General features: G+C 44.2%; 1 protein-coding gene across 1 annotated transcript in view; it reads right to left on the reverse strand.

The window, feature by feature from the left end:
* Window positions 1-2797: 2797 nt before the first annotated feature.
* The window catches only part of LOC127000209 (uncharacterized), a 46461-nt gene continuing 27986 nt past the window's right edge, over window positions 2798-21272 (reverse strand). Inside the window, exons 2-3 of the mRNA XM_050863626.1 lie at window positions 4680-5224; window positions 2798-3701 (exon numbers count right to left, since the gene is read on the reverse strand). Of these exons, the coding sequence (XP_050719583.1) occupies window positions 3391-3701; window positions 4680-4845 (477 nt within the window). The 5' untranslated portion in view covers window positions 4846-5224 and the 3' untranslated portion in view covers window positions 2798-3390. The remainder of the gene's footprint in view (window positions 3702-4679; window positions 5225-21272) is intronic.

The following is a 21272-nucleotide window of genomic DNA, read 5'->3' on the forward strand; positions in this document are numbered from 1 at the left end:
TACAGTCTGTTCGTCTGTGTTGTGATGACATTGAGAGCATGGAAAACTTCACAAACGTAACATTGGTATCATAGTGGGTCTCATGAGGAAGTCTTACAGTGGATTGGCTTGATTCATGGTGTCATAGTATCCCTCAGTACAAGTACATGGTGTTGTCAATACCTGTGTAGGACAAAGACTCAGATTGCTTGTGCTGCATGTGTTTCTGAGACATGGACACTGAAAAGTGACTTGATGAGGCAAGTTGATCCCTTAGGCAAGTGGCATCACAGAATCATGAAGTATCGTGGAAATTACTCAAATCTGCAGAGGTGGGCGCGGTACTGAAAAATCAGTAGTGCGGTTGCGGTAGTGCGATACTTTTTCCGGAGTAATGCGGTTGCGGTAATGCGGTCCCATTTTTTTCTTTCCCAGTGCGGTACGCGGTGTGCGGTACTGCGGCAGCGGTAGTCAAAATAAAAATAAAAATACTTCAGTGCCTATCCTGGCTATCCAAAGGAAACATGCTTAAAATAGTACAATGAAAAATCGGCCGGCACCACGGACGGGTCCGGGGTTGAAATGGGCGGCACCGCGCGGGTTAAAGAAGACTCGCAGTGTAGTAGTTTAGTCTCTTATTTAGTGTTTAATTTCGAACGATAACTGAAAAGTCAGAATGATTGAATCACTGATTCTGATGACTGATACCGATTGACTGATGAGTCCGATTTACTGTAAAAAAAAAACTTTTCTGGGAGCATGCCGCGCTGCAAATGTCTTCGATAGTTTTCAAAGTACCGCAGGATTTCTTAGTGCGGTCCGCGGTAGTGCGGTATTTTCATAATGTTTGCGGTAGTGCGGTACTTTTTTGTGATGCGGTACTACCGCACTAAATACCGCATTGCCCACCTCTGCAAATCTGCAATTACTCTGAGACTGAATTTACGGCTGTTACATGCATGCCCTGTGAACACTGAACTGCTGTAGGGGCATGTGGCTTACTATTCAGCTGATCCTACTTACTGGATCGTATCTGTAAGAGTAAAACTGTATGGAGGAGGCCAAGGGACACCCAAAAAACTCTCGACTCAAGCAAGTCAATGGCTCCCCCTGTGAGCTACTAGAGAGGGCCCACATGGAGACTTGCTCAAAGGCCCCCCAGGAATGGTGTCCAAGGGTGGTTGAGGCAATGCAGCCCCTGGTGTATGTATGCTCCCTTTCATGGGATGATTGATGCCAGCCAGTAAATAATCCAGTAACAAAGAAAAATGCTGACGTCCTTGTCTGGTGAGATCTCCCTCGAGGTGGATCCCCCAAATCCAGAATTTTCTTACTCTCAGTTCACTCGTTTGCAATTATTACACGTATTAAAGCAGAACCAGACTAATTAGCATCACCTGCACCAGTCAGATTTAAATGATCTCTGGGTGGCCAAGAGTGGCACCATGTGTGTTATGTAATGTGTTAGAATTCAGTGCTGTCCAAACTTTTTCGCCTATTGTACCCTTTATTACCTTCTACTGTTACGTATCCCCATGGCTGATTAAACTCAATTATATTATATTATATTTAGGGCGTCATTCCTAGGTACCCGTCCCTCCCTCTCTCTTTTCTTGCATAGAACATGGGAAGTTTCTGCTGTGTGTGTGTGTGTGTGTGTGTGTGTTCATCGTATTTTCACGTACCCCATTGATCTATGCTGCGGACCCCAGTTTGAACAACAATACTCTAAAGTCGATCGACTCAATCTTGAGCCCTATGGATTGGCCCGGGGAACCCCCCATTGTTTACACATCTATAGTCAAACCACTTCAAATAGTCCGTTTAGGCCCCCCTTTCCCAACCCTGGGGTCGCGATCCCAAGTGGGGTCGCCAAGCGTTTTTCCTGGGGTCGCCAAGACCTCAAAATATCAAACATGGTGTTATTATATTATAATAACACATATACAACTAAACTAGTGGGGTCGCGGTCATGTCTAGAGATGCATGATTGGGGTCGCCTGAAAAAAAAGTTTGGGAACTACTGGTTTAGGCGTTGATTCCGCGGGTCCTTTCCTCCCCTCTGCTCTTCCCCATAGTCCCAACACCCATCTCTTCCTCTCATATGTTAGCTCTGTAAACATTCCATTTCACTTGGTAACGTGGCTCATGCGAAGGTGCTGCACCATTCACCCTTCCGCCACCACGGAAGACTCGCGTAGGTCTCACTTCCGTCCTGCACAGCCAAGCAAAAGCTATTATAATTATATAACGTAAATAAGAGACAGTGAGAGGAGGGGCGGGGGTGTAGCCAGCTCCTCTGAGGAGTGCGCAGGGGTGATGTGGCATAGGGCGGCTCAGGGGAGCCGTGCCTAAAGGCTAAAGTTAAAGTCGATCGACTTTTTTTTTTATAGATAACTTCTCTTATTATTCAGGCCGTCTATTACTCACTGCTTTCACCGCCACCCTCTGCTCCCCATGTCGCTGTGCGGGTGTCTCCCCTCCAGGCACCTGTGCACCACCCTGGCAGCCCTGCTTGGAGGCTCTCGTCCAGGTACACCCTTACGAGCTTGTCACGACCCGCCTCGTGGTGAGTGTTACCAGTCTCCGTGTGTAGATGTCTGGTGTGTAGTTCAGGGTAATTTGGTGTATATTTGTAGTGTAGATGTCTGGTGTGTTGTTCAGGGTAATTTGGTGTATATTTATAGAGTATAAGTTTCAATTATCTTTGCCGTGGTGTGCACACACCTTGCCGAGGCAGGTGTGCCACAAAGGGACGACAGAGAGGAAAGAGAGATCCAAACTATCCATAGAACATGAGGGTTCTAAAACAAAGCAATCCATTCCTTCATTTTATTGTGATGTCAGCTAAGAAGTCAATTAAAAGGTAGGTAGGTTAATAGATTTTGTCCGTACAAGAGGATTTTAGTCGAGTCATCACGCTTCCCAAGGCCTCGCCGGACCGCGTCAGGAATAGATGTGCTGTCAACGGTTAAAAGGAACACGATCACTGTGGGCCGAAGCGCCACAGCATTGCTTCAAGTGCAGTAATCTGGTCACGCAACACGCTGACTTTTGTGTGTGGGTGTGGGTGGTGGTATGTGTAGGGCGATGGCTGGCGTGTGTGGCCTGCACGCTGCGTGCCGCCTTGGCCAAGCTGCCGGGACGGAGAGTCCTGCGTCAACATGGCGAGGACACCTGCCATCGGCGTGCTGTCCCTACTGGTGGTCACCGGGGCTGCTGGCCTCCTGCTGTCGACCTGATCGACCTCCCGTCAGCCCGGCAGTAGCGGGCAGGGAGGGAGGCTGATCCGCTGGCGCCGCGCGCCTGGCCGGAATCTTGGCGGGGCGCAGCGGCACCACGCCCAGTAGTGCCGCAGTGGGTGCAGCTCGTGGCTTACGGCTGAGTCGGGGCTGGGGGTGGGGGGGCGATTCACATCACCCAGGGGGCGTCGCGCCGCGTGGGCACGCACTGCAGGCGGATGGGGCCGCGGTACACGTGGTTGTAGCGGCCGCTCATCTTGCGTCCCAGACAGCGCTGCGCCACCATGTCGGCGCGCTGGCCCCGGAACACCTTCTCGGTGGTGAAGCTGACGGCGGCGCAGGAGAAGGTGCAGATCTCTCCGTTGCGGCCGTGCACCTGCCGCAGGCTGTACTCCTCGCCCACCTCGCAGTCCACCACGCGGATGTCGAAGGTGACGGGGATGCCCTGGCTGCCGCCGGCGGCGTCACACCCACAGTCATCTGCGGACAGAGAAGGCAGGAGTCAGAAAATGATGAAGAAAACACATGTCAAGAGGTCAATGACTAAAGTCCCCACAAAAAAAAAGCTAAATAAACGCTAAGCGTTTTTACATGAACCCACTAGTGACTAGCAAGAGGCGTGTCCCGAGAAAGTGGTTCATGGGCGAGTGGCAGTGACGGAAGGTTCTAGACGGGAAGGGAGGCCTACGAAGGGCAACACCCTCTGACACGGGGCTGGGAACACTGCCCCACGCCGCGCCCTTATCACGCCAAACTCGTGCCCAGCCTCACGTTCCATAGCCCCCCCCCTTCCCCCCCCCTCCGCCTGAAAGCACTCTGCCTACACACCCACACAACCCTCACCACCTGCCTCAAACATTTGCATCAGGAAGGAAATTTCACCTGACTTGGGAATTTTCCGACTCCCCGAGAAGATTCCGCTTCCCGCAAGTTTTCGTTCCCTTCCACGCCACTTAGCTCTCTGGGACTCACCGCTACGCAAAGCTACGCCATACGCATGGGTGAAAAGTACGCGCCTCTTACTTCCAGTATGTTTTAATATGTATTTCAGTTACGAAGTTCTTCTCTGACAAGGGGATTAAAGCCATTACAAGATAGAGTTTGCAAAACCTTTAATTTTTTAGGTACTCTTTTAGCATTACGCAGTATTTTTAGCCAGGCGCGGTGGTTTCCCCCCCCCCCCCTCTCTCTCTCTCTCTCTCTCTCTAAGCAAGGAAATACTAGTACATTTTGATTCCATATAGAGGATGTGTATCGTAAGCTTAAGATTACTTCCTGAGGCATCGATTATAAAGATTCTCTCTCGTAATATGACACAAATCCCTCGCCTACGCAATCCACCACACACCTACGCAGTCCACGTCACACATATGCATTTCACCCCACACATACGCCTCGATTCAACCATAGCAAGGAACTTTCTGTAAACTTAGTACACCCCCCTGCCCCGCGCCTCACCTGTGTTCTGCGTGGCCCATTTGGACTTGGTGCCGTAGATGGCGTATTGCGTATCATCTTCGGACGTGATGGAGCCTTGGAACCACGTCCCCTCCTCGTCAAAGCAGAGAGTCGCAACCCCTGCTACTTCCACATGCGGAGGTCCGTTCATATTGTTGAAGCACATAGCGGAGCTCGGGTTGGGCGACAGCTTGGTGGTGGCGAGGGAAACCGACGAAGGAGTTCTGATGTACTTCGTCAGCAACACTCAGGTCACGTCTGGAGGTTCAAGTCACAGTTCTGGTCGCACCGTTTGTAAGTCCGTTAGTTTAGTTCAAGGCGGGCAGCACACGACGCCACGTACAAACTACTTGAGGGCTGACTGTCTACTGATGGGAGGAATGGCCCCGCGCGGATATATGTTCGCCGCGGGACGGTGGGGGGCGGGGCGGAGGGCTGGCCGGGGTGGCGGGTGGCCCTCACGTTTCAAGCTGGGATTGGCTGCCTCCTCAGTGACGTCAGGCGGGCTCGCGGGCTTAGCAGGTGGCTAGACGGTGAGTCAATTCCTGGAAAAGAACAAAAGTGGGGGTTGGTCACTGAGAACCGGATGACAAGCATACGCCGACGTTGCCCCACTATCTTTTCCTACTCTCGTTTGGATCGTTATTGTTTATTGTTTACCTTTGTTAGTATGCGTGCCCTCTATACCTGCCTCTACACCTCTTATTATGTGTTCGCCATCCTATCACCCTTGCCTACTCTTGTTTGCATTGCTATTGTTTATTATTTACCCTTGTTAGTATGCGTGACCTCTATACCTGCTTGCTCTTTTTTTTGCAGCAAAGTATTCAGATCAAGGGCTTAAAAAAATGAAAAAAATAATGAAAAAAAAAAGCTCTATTTACTGCCCCTAAAAAGATTGGTTTGGGGTGGCCTCACTGTCACACCATTTATTTGCCTCTTCCTGTCCACTTCCTACCTTCTTTTCTTACTCTCGTTTGCACTGTTATTGTTGTTGTATACCTTTATTTATTAACATCCGTGTCCTCTTTACCTCCCCCATACGCTTCTTACCCACCATACCGCTGTTTTCTCCCTCTTCCTGTTCTCTTCCTCTTATAGTTTCGTGTGATGACCTCTTCCTATATAGTTTACCTGTCTCCTTTCTCCCTCCCTGTCTGCTTCACACCTGTTCCACACCTGGGCTTATTACTGCATACCTGTGTCTAGTGTTATTACCTCTCTCTCTCTCTCTCTCTCTCTCTCTCTCTCTCTCTCTCTCTCTCTCTCTCTCTCTCTCATTTGACCGACGTGAGCTTCGAAACGTATCCAATGACCTCGAAGTTTCACTGTAGTTTTGTGACGCACTTATGACGCCCTTCCTCCTCCCCCTCCCCCTCCTCCTCCTGTTATATCACCGCATGCTTCAAGGGTAGGAAGGGAAGGAAGAGGGTTGGGGGGGCGGGGAGATGGAGGATGGGGGGGAAGCAAGCGAGGACATTGGACGCAATTTCACACGCCACAACCAAAACAAACCAGAATACGCGGTGTGTGTGTGTGATAAGATGATGCACATGGGGGAGTGGGGTTGGGGGTTAGTTTAAAGGGGTTAGATCCTACCGCAACACGATCAAAACCCCACGTGCTTGGTGTTGACTAATTTTTCCTTGCTTGTTTGTTTGTTGTGTGTTATAAGATATGTTTACCCTAGTCTTAAGTTGCTCTATATATATAATCTTCTAAATACTCTTGTTCTCTTTCTCTCATTGCTTTTCTTCTCATTTGGCGATGGCGCTGAAGATGCTCTCTCTCTCTCTCTCTCTCTCTCTCTCTCTCTCTCTCTCTCTCTCTCTCTCTCTCATTGTTTTCCTTCTCATTTGGCGGTGGCGCGGAAGATTCCCACAGCACTCTCTCTCTCTCTCTCTCTCTCTCTCTCTCTCTCTCTCTCTGGTTTTCATACCCGAATACAAATAATGGTGATGATTATGGTGATGGTGGTGGTGAAGGAGGTTGGCGCTGGTGATACATTCCAAAGTTTATGATACACCTACGAGAAGATTCCCCCAGTGACGTTTTCTAGAACATCACAGAGACCGTCGAAGGAGGAGGTGGTTGTTGTTGTTCGCTTTCCCTGTTTTGTTCTCTCACTCGTACCCTGCTCTCGGTTTTTATCTCTCTTGTTGAACTGCTTGATCATTCTTAGTTTATCTTTTTTAGTGTGTGTGTGTGTGTGTGTGTGTGTGTGTTCCTTTCATAGTGTCATTGAACTCTACAGAAGAAGGAGGAGGAGGAAGAGGAGGTAAAGGGGGAGAAGAGGAGGAGGAGGCAAAAGAGAAGAGACAGAGGAGGAGGTAAGGAAGAAACAGAGAAGGAGGTAAAGGAGGAGGAGGAAGAGGAGGAGGAGGAGGTAAAATATTCCTTCATACATCATCATTATTTTAGGGTCGAGGTCATCGTTATTAATGTTTATATCCGGTTAAGGAGGACAAGGTAGGGAGGGAAGGAAGGAGGAGAAATAAGGGAGAGGAGGTAGGGCAAATAAAGGACAGGAGGAAGAGAGAAAAGGGAAGGGAAAATGAGATAGGGAAGGAGGGGAAGAACGGAGAGAGGGGAAAGAAAGAAAAGGAGGAAGGGGATAGGTAAGAAGAAAGATAGGGAAGGAGGGAAAGACAACAGAGAAGGAAGGAGGAGGAAAAGGGGAAGAGGGAGAGAGAGCAGGGGAAAGAAGGGAGATAAGGACGGAGGGGAAAGAAAGGAGAAAAGGGGGGGGCAATGAAGAGAGAGAAGGAAGGAAGGGAAAGAAGGGATGAGGGAAGGGAGGGGGAAGACAGGAGAAAATTGGGAGGGGAACGAAGAGAGAGAAGGAAGGAAAGGAAAGAAGGGGAGAGCGAAGGGAGGGGAACCCACATATCACGTGCGCATTTCCTTTGGCATGTCTCACACACACACACACACACACACACACACCAATAAGTTCTCCAATAAATCCAATCCAGTAAATTCCTTGTTATTGTCATTATTGTTTGTGCTGTTACATTATTACTGCCCACCTATTAACATTAGAGACTAGTAATTACATCGAAAACACCAGGTGGCAAAAACATTTATAATCAGGTCACACTGCAAGCTAATAAATCAGGCGCGGGTGTCAATGGTCTCTAATTAAGTCTGCCTCACCACTAATTAACCCACAAGATTATTATTAAGTAATTAAGCCGCACACAAGGCTCAGACGTGACTCAAGGGATGGGAAGGAAATCTAGAACGTAGGAAGGAAGGATAGAAGCGTAGGAGGAAGGAATGAGAGAACAGGGTCAGGTCAGGGATAATGTGGTGATGGTAGTAGTAGTAGGAGTAGTAGTAGTAGTAGTAGTAGTAGTAGTAGTAGTGGGTGTGAAGTATTGAGTTTCGGTTCATAGTAGCAGTAGTAGTAGTCGTAATAGTAGTAGTAGTAGTAGTAGTTCCTCAGTAACTTTCAAAAATTTGTTTGATTGTGACGTTTTCAAGTTGTACAATTTTTATTTTTTTTATATATTTTATGTAATGGTGTTAAGTTCTATCGATCTGTCTTCACAATTTTACTATCCTCCATAATTTTTCTCTTATCATCTATTTTATTTCAATCATTTTTCTCTTTATTTTATTTTATGCAATGGTATAGTAATATTTCTATCCATCTATCTTCACTATTACATTCATTTTTTTCTAATATCGCCGGTTTTTCTCTCGTGTATTTTCGGTTATCATCATTTATTATCTCCGTTGGAAGGAAGGAAGGCTCCGCAGCATAGTAACTTAATTAATGCACGCCAAGACCTCATTTTGGTCCCTTGGGATGGTCAGGGGATGGATGGAAGAGGGAGGAGGAAGAAGGAAAGGTGAGAAATGAAAGCAAGAAGGGAAGAAGAAAGGAAGGAGGAAAGAGAAGGAAGAAGGAAAGGCAGAAGGGAAGAAAGAGAAGGTAGAAGGGAAGGAGGAAAGGAAAAAAATGGGAAAAGAAGAATGGAAAAGGATGAGGTTAAGGAAATAAACTATAGGAAAAAAAGAATGAAAAGAAGTGAAGAAGAGAGAGAAAGAAGGAAAGGAGGAAAGAATGGAAAGAGAAAGAAGGGAAGAAAGAAGGAAAGGAGGAACGGGAAGGAGGAAGCGGTCAGTGTTAAAGGAAGGAAGGAGGAGGGGGAGGAGAAGGGATGATTAGGCTTAGGTAAATATATATCCAGAAAATACCGGTTATTGGGTCAAATGGGTCTCTCTCTCTCTCTCTCTCTCTCTCTCTCTCTCTCTCTCGTCCAATGCGTCAAGGACTTGGGGGTCAAAATCGCGTTAAACCTCAAATTCTCACAGCAATGCATCGATGCAGCAAATAAAGCGAACAGAATGTTGGGCTTCATTAAAAGAAACTTTGTATTCAAGAATAAAGATGTAATACTCCCGCTCTACAACAGTTTAGTCAGACCCCACTTGGAATATGCGGTACAGTTTTGGTCTCCCCACCATGCAAAGGATATTGCTAAATTAGAAGGTGTTCAGCGTCGGGCAACGAAAATGATCCCTTCCTTGCGCAACAAATCCTACGAAGAAAGGCTTTCTACCCTTAACATGTTCTCTCTTGAGAAACGTCGCCTCCGAGGAAAACTGATCGAATGTTTTAAAATACTTAATGGTTTTACGAATGTAGACAGATCAACATTGTTTATGATCGATGACACTTTGCGCACGAGGAACAATGGCGTAAATCTCAGATGTAGACAAGTAAATTCAGACTGCACCAAATTTTTCTTCACCAACGCTGTAGTGCGAGAATGGAATAAGCTTCCACCATCAGTGGTCCAGTGTAACACGATTGACTCCTTCAAAAATAAGCTCGACCGTCACTTCCTTCAACTTAATATCAACTAGAGTAGAAATGCAACGTTTTGGAGTCTTCTGATTAATGTAAAATCACTTAGGTTTAAGGACAGACCACCAAGTCTGGACCATGGGGTCTGTGTGGTCTGATTTTCTATGTAAATCTATGTAAATCTCTCTCTTCCCTAATCCTGAAATTTCTGGTACACGAGTTTTCCTCCCTCCTCCCTATGACAGCTTGCATTCTCTCTCTCTCTCTCTCTCTCTCTCTCTCTCTCTCTCTCTCTCTCTCTCTCTCTCTCTCTCTCTCTCTAATCCAGAAATTTCTGGTACACGACTTTCCCTCCCTCCTCCTCCTCCCTATCACAGCTTGCGTTCTCTCTCTCTCTCTCTCTCTCTCTCTCTCCGCCACACCACCCTCTTCCTCTCTCCCTATTACATCTCTCTCTCTCTCTCTCTCTCTCTCTCTCTCTCTCTCTCTCTCTCTCTTTCTCCTACGTATGTCTGTAACTGTAAATCGCTCTGTTGTGAGTCACTTTGTTGAGAGAGAGAGAGAGAGAGGCGTATCAGTTACCCACGAGGTCACGAGAGAGAGAGAGAGATAAGGAGCACTTTCTTCCCGCTTCTCACTCCACCAATTACAACAAACACACAAACACTCACACAAAGACACAAACACTCGAATATTCAACAACAATAACAAAAACAAGGATAAAAAAAAAACATAATTCGTGTTTTTCTTCCTTCTCATTTTTTTTCGATTTTTCTTCCTTTATTTTTTTTGTTCCTTATTTTTTTTCTTTTTCTTCCTCATCACGTAAAAACTAAGTCGTTATTCCTTCCTTTCTTTTATTTTTTCCCATTTTCCTTTTCTCTATTTTTTTTTTGTTCTCTAGTTTCTCCTTTCTTCGTCTCAACAACAACAACAACAACCAAAAAAAAAATCAATTACCACCAAAACAAAAGCAAAAATAAATAAATAAATAAATAAAACCATTGTTATTCTTTCTTTTCATTTATTTCCATTCTTCCTTCATCTATTTCTTTGCCTCATTTTTTTCCTTATTACCCATCTACACTACAAGCAACATCAACAACAACAAACGTTCATACATTCATACATACATACATACATACATTATACAGGTTTCTGCCATTCTTTCCTTTCTTCTTTTTGCTATTCTCTTCTTTCTTTCTCACTTTCTTTGTCTTTGTTTCCTCCTCACTATTCTTTCTTCTCTTATCTCATATTATTTTGTTCTTTTCTTTTACTTTTCTTCCTCCATTCATCATTTTCATTCACCTTTATCTCTCTCTCTCTCTCTCTCTCTCTCTCTCTCTCTCTCTCTCTCTCTCTCTCTCTCTCTCTAATCTTTCGTTCTATCTTGCCTCCCAATCATCCCTTTTCCCATCTTACTCTTCTTCTCCCTTTCTCCCTTTTCCTCTGTTTTATTTTCCTCTTCCTTCTTCATCCATCTTTCGTCCTCTCTTCCCTCCCAATCCCCTCTTCTTGTTCTACTTCTGTCCTTTTCTTCTCTTTGTTTTATTCTCCTCTTCCTTTCTTACCCATCTTTCATCCTCTCTCCTGCCATTCTCTCCTTTTCTTCTTTTTCTTCTTCTTTCCTTTATCCCACCTCTTCTGTTTTAATTCCTCTCATTCTCCTTTGTCCCACTTTCCATATGCATCATCTCTCTCTCTCTCTCTCTCTCTCTCTCTCTCTCTCTCTCTCTCTCTCTCTCTCTCTCTCTGGTGTTAGCTAATGTGTGCGTTTGTTTGTTTGTTGGTTTTTTGGTCTTGACATCCTCTTATCTGATGCAAGTGTGTGCGTGTGTGTGTGTGTGTGTGAGAGAGAGAGAGAGAGAGAGAGAGAGAGAGAGAGAGAGAGAGAGAGAAATTTAGCTTCTTCCTTGTAACGTCACCACACACACACACACACACATACATGACGTCAGCTGAGGAATGCATTGCGTCAAATTATACTCATCTTCCTTTCTTAACGCTCTTTAAGTCCCTCGAACTATATTACTTTTTTTTTCTTTTCCTTCAACTCCATTCCTTCGTGTGTGAGGAATTACGAAACACAACGAAACAAAACAAAAACTAGATTTGCCGAGATTACAAGGGATTACAAGGCTTTTCCTGATATCCATTTTCCTTGAACTTGTTACCTAAATAATTTCCTTCTCTCTCTATTTCTTTCCCTTCTTTGTTTTCTCCTCACCACGTCTCCTTTTGCATCTTCTTCATCCACATCTTCACCTCTCCTCCTTTCTCCTCTATCATTTTCTTAGTCTTTTACTTTTCCTCTTCCTTCCATCATTTTCCTTCACTTTTATCTCTTTTCTTTCACCTTTATGTTAAGTCACAAAATCACAATCATGGTAAAATGGAACTTATCTCGCATTTTCTTTCTTTCTTTCTTTATTTCTCTATTTATCTTTTATTTACTTGAGTACTTTTTCATACAGCTCCAGTTATTTAATAGTCGACTTATTAGCTATTAGTGACATGGCTATTACTTTGATGGCTGGTTAGTTAGTTAGTTTGCTAGTTAGGTTAGTAAGTTGGTTAGTAATATTTTAATCATTTGCTTAGTTAGTTGGGTAGTTATTTGATTAGTTTGTTGGTTAGATAGTTTATTGGCCAGCTAGTTAGTTAGTTAATCAGTTAGGTAGATAGATAGTTGGTTACGTAGTTCATCGGTTAGTTAGATAGATAGATATTTGGTCAGCTTATTTGTTTATGAATTTCAATCCTCCGCAGATGCATCTCGTGACACAAACGCAGTAATATATTGGTTGTGCGCATGTGATGACGCGCTTACCATTAAATAAATATTAGGTGTTGCGCAGATTGCAAAGAACGTAAGTTTCTCACACGTGTCGCCCCCCACTCTCTCTCTCTCTCTCTCTCTCTCTCTCTCTCTCTCTCTCTCTCTCTCTCTCTCTCATAAACAAGGAAGAAACGTTTTGATCCAGGAAGTGAGTGATGGACTGATATAGGAAGTGAGTAGGTTGGGGAGGGAAGGAGAGGGCAGGGAGGAAGGGAGGAAAGAGGGCATGAAGGGAGGGAGAGAGGGAAGTAGGGAGGGAGAGAAGACAAAGGGAAAAACTAGACCAAACCACATCTCCGCATTCATCAAAACGACTAAAACGGTAGTAGTAGTAGTAGTAGTAGTAGTAGTAGTTGTTGTAGTAGTGGTGGGGGTGATTGTGGTGGTGGCTGTGATAATAATAATAATATTAATAATAATAATAATAATCAGAAAGCACTTAGAGACTCACACACACACACACACACACACTAACACTAACACTAACACTAACACTATGTAATCTGTTTGGTGGAGATATGGTGATACATAATTGATTCACACCTGTACGTCTGTTTGTTCCTTTCATCATCATCATCATCATTATCATCATCATCATCCTCACAAGCCTGCATCACTCCACTATGCTTCTAATCGTTTCCATTCGTGTCTGACGCAAGCTGTCATGCCTCCAGCCGTGTTCGCGTGATAACAATCCCCGCATGTCACAATCTGGTATTCGCCGGTCGCTAATCTTACTGGGGCGTCCGTGGCTGGGCGGGCCGTGTCGTGTGCAGGCCGTGTTCCTACCTGGCTTACTCGCGTGGTCAGGGCTTCTTAAGATACACGGAAATGGAGTAATGAAGGAAAAACGCCGCTGCTTTAATGATGATTAGTTACACCACCTGGGCAAAGTAATTAAAGGTCAAACATCACCAAAAATCTCGTAACTATTGAGGTGGCCATTCCGAAAACTGAACAAAAGTGTGTAAAAAGAATTCGACACTGCTTTTATTATGATTAGACTTTCAACATGGAGAGAATAACTGAAGTAAAAAATCACCAAAAATCAAGTAAATATCGCTGCGGCCCATTTCGAAAACTGGATAAATATGAAAAAAAAAAAAATTACCACAACTCTTATTATAGTGTCACAAAGTGGGTGGAAAATATAATCAAACACTGCCAAAAATCACGTAACTATTGATGTGATTTATGTCGAAAACTAAAAAAAAAAACTAAAACTAAAACTGGATTAATATGAAAAAAAGTAATTTATTATTATTATGATTTTACGTGGTGGCCGGAATAGTAAAAGTCTCGCATTACCGAAGCTCACGTCAATACTGATGTGACTATTTCGAAAACTGGATTAAGAATATATACTTATGGGGAAAAATGTCGCATGAAAAAAGTCGCAGGAAAACACTCGAGGGGAAAAAAGTCACGGAGGGAAAAAAATGTCGCAGAAAATAGTCACATAAAAATACTCGAGGGGAAAAAGCTACAGAAAAAAAGTCACAGGAAAATAATCGAAGGGAAAACTCAGAATAATAAAAAAAAAAAAAACGTCATCGGATTTATTATGATTAGTCTTGATAAATATGGAAAATTCTAACGTTTCTTTATATACATTTCAAGGCTAGTTATTTGCTTTACGGATATATGTATTGCTTTGTTTTCTTCCCTGATTGAATGTTATGAAGTGATGCATTTATTTATTTATTTATTTATTCATACATTATTGCACGCGTATTTTTTTTTTATCAATGCATACTGACATACTTAAGCGAAGCCCCAATACTGCCCATCTTCCCCCCCCCTCCCCTTCCTTCCCCTTCCTTCTTCCCCTCCCCCCTTCCCCTCTCTGCCCTGACCGAGACGATAATAATGCATTAGAAGAACCACCACCTGGCACCTCCCCAGATCACGTCGCCACCACCACCGCCACCACCACCACCACCGCCACCACCGCCTCCTCGCTCATTCGTTATTCAAGTTAAAAAGTGGAAGTTATGTGTTTGTTGTTTTCCTCCTTTTCATTTAATTGTTTGTAGTATTTAAATGAAACCTCCCCTTGTGTTTTTTGTATTTTTTGTTTTTTTGTTTGTTTGTTTTCGCGTGAGGTTATTTTTCTGAGTCTTTTTTCCTTCGATTATTTTGTTGCGACTTTTTTTCTGTAACTTTTTTCCCGTGAGTATTTTTGTATAACTATTTTCTGCGACATTTTTTCCCCTCCGTTACTTTTTTCCCCTCGAGTATTTTCCTGCGACTTTTTTCCTACGACATTTTTCCCCATTAGTATTTTCCTGCGACTATTTTCCTGGGGCTTTTTTTTCCCTCCACGTGACTTTATTTCCGTTCACTTACCACTCTCTTCCCTCACCCACCCACCCTTACGTCCACCCACTCACCACCTTCACCACCACCACCACCTTCATCACCACCTCCATCATCATCGCCCTGCCCGTAGAGCCAACCAATACAGCATCTTCTCCCCCCCCCCCTCCCCCTCCCCTTCTCTCCCCTCATGCCCCCCCCCCCTCCCGACCACACCCACGGCAGCCCACTTTCTTCTTCCTCCTCCTTCGTTTCGCACTCTTTCGTATGTTTTTGGCAAGTAGTGGTGTTGTTGTTAGTGGAGGTGGAGGTGGGAGAAAGGAAAAATGAGAGAGAGAGAGAGAGAGGGGGGGGGTGATGGTAATGGTAATGGTGGTGGTGGTATGTGGTTGTGGTGGTGGAGGTGGTGGTGGTGATGGTTGTGTTGGTGACGAAAACAGCTTGCACCACCACTACCACCACCACCACCACCACCCTTTAAATTTCCTTGATCACCACCACCACCACCACCACTATCACCACCACCACAAACACCTAAAATCAATGACAACAACACATCCTTCACCACCACCACCACCACCACCACTATCACCACCACCACAAACACCTAAAATCAATGACAACAACACATCCTTCACCACCACCACCACCACCACCACTATCACTTGCATAAACAAATCAAAACAAAACCCACAAAAAAGTCACACACGTAAATACCCCCCACCCCCACCCCCCACCCCCCAGCAGTAACGGCAATGACTCGGCGAGGTGATAAACAAGATAGAGGGCTTTGTTGTGTCCCCCCCTCCCCCCTCAGTATCGGCGCACCTTGGGACGGCGCTGCCCGGGTAGATAAAAAGAAAGGCTCGCGCTGATTAGAAAGTGTGTAACAACGCCGATGTTATGCCACCCGTTGCCACTCGCTCCCTCCCTCCCGCCGATGAGTGATAGCAATGATAAGATAAATAAGTAATAGTATGAATAAGAAATGAGGAATGATAATGATAACAGGAAGCAATAAGTAGTAAAAGGTCAGGAAAATGAAATAAGTAATAATAATAAGAAAAAAAACAAGAAGTAGAGAGAAAAATCAGAGTATAATGTTATAGTTATGATAATGACAACAACAGCAGCAAGAACAAACAAACAAACCAAAAAAAAGAAAAAGCAGAAAAAAAAGAATATGAGCAATGATAATGATGATACTATAGTAATGATAATGATAATCAGAAAACATAAAAAGCAATAAGAATGAGAACATGAGGATAATGATAATATTAACTACAGCAACAAAAGCAAAGAAAATAAGAAACAATAAGAAAAATAGCATGATGAGGGTGATGAGGATAAAAGTAACAATAATAATAATAATAATAATAATAATAATAATAATAATAAATAACAAGAGATAAGAAGAGAAAACAAGACCATGATAATAATAATAAAAGTAAATAATAAGGATAAAACCACAACACTGCACAAGGTAGCAACACGACTAAAAACAAATATAAACAATAATACAAAGGGACAAAGTAAAACAAAAATGGAAAAAAAAATGAATCAACCGCATAAGCCAAGTCGTAAGTTAGTCGCCGTCACCTCTACGAGCCTCAACGTCTTTAATTACCTCAGTCTTCACCTTTCCCTCCCTTCGTCCTTGCCCAAACACCTGCACGCCAGACAGCCCCTTCCCTTCCCTTCCTCCCTTCCTTCTCCCTTCCTTACATATCTTCCCTTTCCCTGCCTTCCCCGCCATCCTCATTTTTATTTTTCTCTCATTTATTTGCACATTAGACAGCCCCTTCCTTCCCCTTCTCTTCCTCTCCCTTCCCTCCCTTTCTTTCCCTCCCCTTCCCCTCCTTTCCCTTCCCTCCCTTCCTTACCCATCTTCCTTTCCTCTGCCTTCTCCGCCACCCTCATTTCTCTCTCTCTCTCTCTCTCTCTCTCTCTCTCTCTCTCTCTTGCTCACCAGACAGCCACATTCCTCCCTTCCCTTCCCATCCCACCCTTCCTTAATCCTCCCTCACCTGTCCTACCTTCCCCTGCCTTCACCCCCACCTCCCTTCTTCTCTCTCACCTACGCACCAGACAGACACATTCCTCCCTTTCCGTCCCTTCCCCTCCCTTTCCACCCTTCCTTATTCCTCTCTCTCTCTCTCTCTCTCTCTCTCTCTCTCTCTCTCTCTCATCTATCGTCTCTGGTCACGCTTTGAATTAATTTGTATTAATCGTTAGTAAACCACCACTATTTCCTTTGTTTTTTTTCTGTTCTTCTCTTTAATAAATACAAAAGTGTAGCTCGTAGAATAAACAACCAAAACTTTCCACTCATTTATCTCTTGCAACATCATCTTCATCTGGTTTGACGTCAATTATAATTTCAGCATCTTTAAATCGCTTGCCTCACCAATTAGTGCTTTTTGGTAGTCAGGAAGCAACGTGCAATACCGGCATTCAGATTCTCCAACATTTCGGCGCATGCACACCCACACTGGACAAGGCTTTCGTAGGAGTTGTGGGTATTTCCATGGGTAGTCTTGTAAGCCTAGTGATAGTTTGACAAGGCTTCTTCACCATGAACGCAAAAGAAACACTCATGAGAATCTGACTAATCCTCTTTGTGGCCTTTGGAAGTGTTTGCTTGAGGAGAACATCTGAGTATATGATTCACAAGTCCTTTCTTATCACTGGCCCCTGCAGCTGCGCCGTTACATTCGAAGACAAAGTAAATGAGTCAGGTTTGCTACATGTGTCTTTGTGTTTGTACTGAGTGGCGTCGTTAGGGCCTGCGTCTCTAAATGTTGCTTGATTGACGAAAAAAAATAAGATAAAGATGAATAATTTGAGTTGTAGCAATGACTGGTTGAAGTACACATTAAAAGATAAGGATATAACGTGTCTGTAACATGTAATGGAAAAAAGGAGACAATTACTGTTTTTTACGATAAAGGAAGCACCTCAAGGCCAAAACAAGCAAAATCAAACAAAAAACAAAGAAGCCCGCCAAGCACTGCTCTTATAAAAGCGGAGAAATGAAGCCAAGAAGAGAGCTCAATTACGGATGGAGAGGTGTCTTGATACTCCCATCTTGAAGAAAATAATGTCGTAGGCAGGAGGAAATGTACACGAAGGAAGGGATGTAAGAATGATGTTGGTTAACTCTTGTATACGGGATTTGGGTAGACTAGGGATGAGAAAGAGTAGTACGTCTTGTGCAGCGGGGCCTCAGAAGGAGTGGAGACTGTGCCCTTAGTGGTGACATGCAATTAGAGAGTTCAGAGGAGCAGTCAGCATGAAAATATCGGTAGAGAGAGAGAGACAACGTTGCGGTGGAATTTAAGAGGTAGGAGACTGTCAGTAAGAGGGGAGTTGATGGGACGAAGAGCCTTATGTCGGTATTCTTAAACGCTTTCATCCCTCACATCAACTATTTACAAAGGTCGAAAAGGAGATTAATCGGATTCTCATGAGTGTTTTTTTCAGGTTCATGGTACAGAAGAAAGGTCAGACTACCACCAGGGCCATTAAACAACCCCGGGAAATGCCCACAACTCCTACGAAAGCCTTGTCCAATACATGTACTTGGGCGGCGAAATGTTTAAGAATACGGGTTTTAGACACCACTCTGTCCACGAGGGCTGTGTGTAGAATAATAACAATAACACTGATAAGGATGGTGATGCGGAGTCGTAGCAATGTTTGACCAAGAAAAATAGAATTAGCACCGTCATGAAGTGTAGCAGTATTTCATGACAAAGAGGAAAGATAAACCGTTGAAACATAGATTTTACCAATGTTAGATGTTGAAATACAAGCAATACCAAAAGTAGGTAATAATATACGTGTTTAACATTAGCGGACTTTTTGTTGTTGTTTTTTTGTTTCTTGTCTCCGAGCTGCTTGATTTGCTGTAAAAATTATATGGTAGTAAGATACGAAACAAATAGGTAGTGATAGAAGGTTCAGCGACGGTCTCCCATTTCTAGGTAGTTTCTGGCGTACCTGTAGCCATCCAGGTGTAGAGGTCACCTGTCTCATCCCCGGGCAGCGTGCAGCGTCCTTGTGAGCGGCGACCCACGCGTGAAGGTGGTTGGGTAGTTAAAAAAAACTAGAACCCGTCTGGACAGTTTCGTTTTCTCTCCTATCCTTGAGTCGTCTTTGTGAATGATGCGAGTTTCTTCACTACAGGAAACATGACCTTTTTTTTTTCTTTCATCATTTGTAGCTTTTATTTTTTTGTCTTTGTCTGTTCTTCTCCCTCTCCTTCCCTCTCCATCTCCGTCTCTCCTCCTCCTCCTCCTCCTCCTTCTCCTCCCCCTCCTCCTCCTCCTCCTCCTCCTCCTCCTCCTCCTCCTCCTTCTCCTCCCCCTCCTCCTCCTCCTCCTCCTTCTGTCTGCTTAGTAACATGGAGTGCCTCCGCCTCATCACGTTGACGGACTTGTGACCAGCAGCCTCACCAGTCTTGATCACCTCTCTCTCTCTCTCTCTCTCTCTCTCTCTCTCTCTCTCTCTCATGATAACGCGCATTTCTTTAACCTTTGTTTTGCTTTTCATTCGCCTTTCATTCGCCTTTCACCGCCCGTCAGTTCATCGTGGCCGTTAACTTTTATCGTCTGAGAACTTTCATTTTTTAATCGCTGTTTCCGAGATAGGTGTCTGTCCCCTCATGCACCGCCTATCTGCGCTATCAGCACACGGCGGGGGCACAAGGACATCATATCGCAAACACACAAAAAACGATGATTACACCTAACAGGGTTATTTTTTTTGTCAAGTGCTTAATGCTCGTCTTTGTCTGTTTACCCCGTCAGCACCACAACAAAGAACCTCGTATTTATCGATCAATCATTGCGTGGGTGGGGGACGTCGCCTCGCTCACCCTACGACGCCAAATCCTCGGGTGCCTCCGGGGAAGTGTCCATGTAGGCCCTGTCCTTTTCTAAGTACCTCAGCAACACCATATACTCGTTCTGAGCGTATCCATAACATCGTAGGCCCAGACAGTCCGCTGTAAGACTTCTTGAGACCCGCCGGTGTACTGAACTACGCTACCAAGGTGTGTGAGATTTTCCAAGATCTTAGGCCGGTATTATAAGACACCTTCGCTTCTCACATCAACAATTTCTAAAGGTCAAAGAGGGGATCAGTCGCGTTCTAATGAGTGTTTCCTTAGGTTCACGGTACAGAAGAAGGGTCAAACTACTACCAGGCTCTTAAAACTACTACTGGAAATGCCTAAAACTCCTACGAAAGCCTTGTCAAATATGCGTTTTGGGGCGGTGAAATGTTTTGTAATACGACCCAGTGTCCTCGCCACACGCTTGAACAGACTGTACGGTTTCATTTATCAAACCTCCAGACACCTGTACCTTTGCCTTGGCCCAGGAAAATCAAGTAGCTTCGCCTCCTCGTGCGGGGCCTCCTGAGCCATCACCAGAATCTCCAGTGACTCCGCGTGTATGGTTCTCTCTATTTCCATAATATTAACACTTCTCATCACACTCCTCCTCCCTGTATTCCACATATCGCCCTCACATCCCTGTTCTGACCAGCCGACCTAACGATACTTGAGAGGTGTTCATTCGCTGTTCTCTCTCCTTCTTCACTTCTCTTGCCTACGCCGTATAAACGTTTCACATCCGTTTAATAAAGTTGGTACCCAGATCTCATCCTGTAGAACGCTTCCTGCCTACACGTATTTATATCCAGCAAGACTTTCGTAACTACAGCCGCTTTCTCGCATTCCCAATCTCTTGTACGCCTCTCTAAGCATCTCTACCTCTTGCCAGTCATGCCCTACAGATACTAATAAGACTCCACTCTATTTGAGAATTGAAGGTCGTGTTGCTTGCCTCTGCTTGTGTCCTTGATTGTTATTATTAGTGAAGAACGTAACCTGAACTTGTCATATTGTTAAGGAATTGGTCTCTTTTCATTTAGATAGTTACGAAGACTCGTCCGCGTTATTTGAACAGTAGAGGTTGCCTTTCTTTCCTCTCTCTGGGTCCTCGATCGTAAATGTCAGTGAAGAACGTAACATCTGAAGTTGTCACTTGAGTTTCATCCATTGTTAAGGAATTGCTCTTTTCGTGATATTATTAAGACTCATCCCCTGCATTTAATCATTAAAAGTTGCGTTGCGTTCCTCTCTTTTTCCTTGGTCGGGGATGTTAGTGAAGAAAGTAATATATGAAGTTTTATATAGAGATGTAAGTTCAGCAAGTTTCTCTCTCTCTCTCTCTCTGATGTTAGTGAAGAAAGTAATATATGAAGTAATATATGAAGCTGTTTTGCCATCTGAGTTTCATCTATTATTAAGGCAATTGCTCTTTTCATTTAGACAAGTATTATGACTTCCACTTTATTTTAAACATTACTAATTGCCTTTCGTTCGTTCATCTCCCTGTTTGTGAAGAAAGTAATGTCTGAAATTGTTGTGTCGTTTGAATATCATCTCACACTAAGGCAATGCTCTCTTTTCATTACTTAAACTCCTCTACTTTATTTAAACAGCATAAGTAGCATTCCGTTCCTCTTTATTTTTCATTACTTACGGCATAGGAAACACCTCAAGGGCAAAAAAAAAAGAGAAAACCATAATGCAAAATAAGCC

The sequence above is a fragment of the Eriocheir sinensis genome, chromosome 18, assembly GCF_024679095.1.
Source record: "Eriocheir sinensis breed Jianghai 21 chromosome 18, ASM2467909v1, whole genome shotgun sequence".
Taxonomy (NCBI): Eukaryota; Metazoa; Arthropoda; class Malacostraca; order Decapoda; family Varunidae; genus Eriocheir; species Eriocheir sinensis.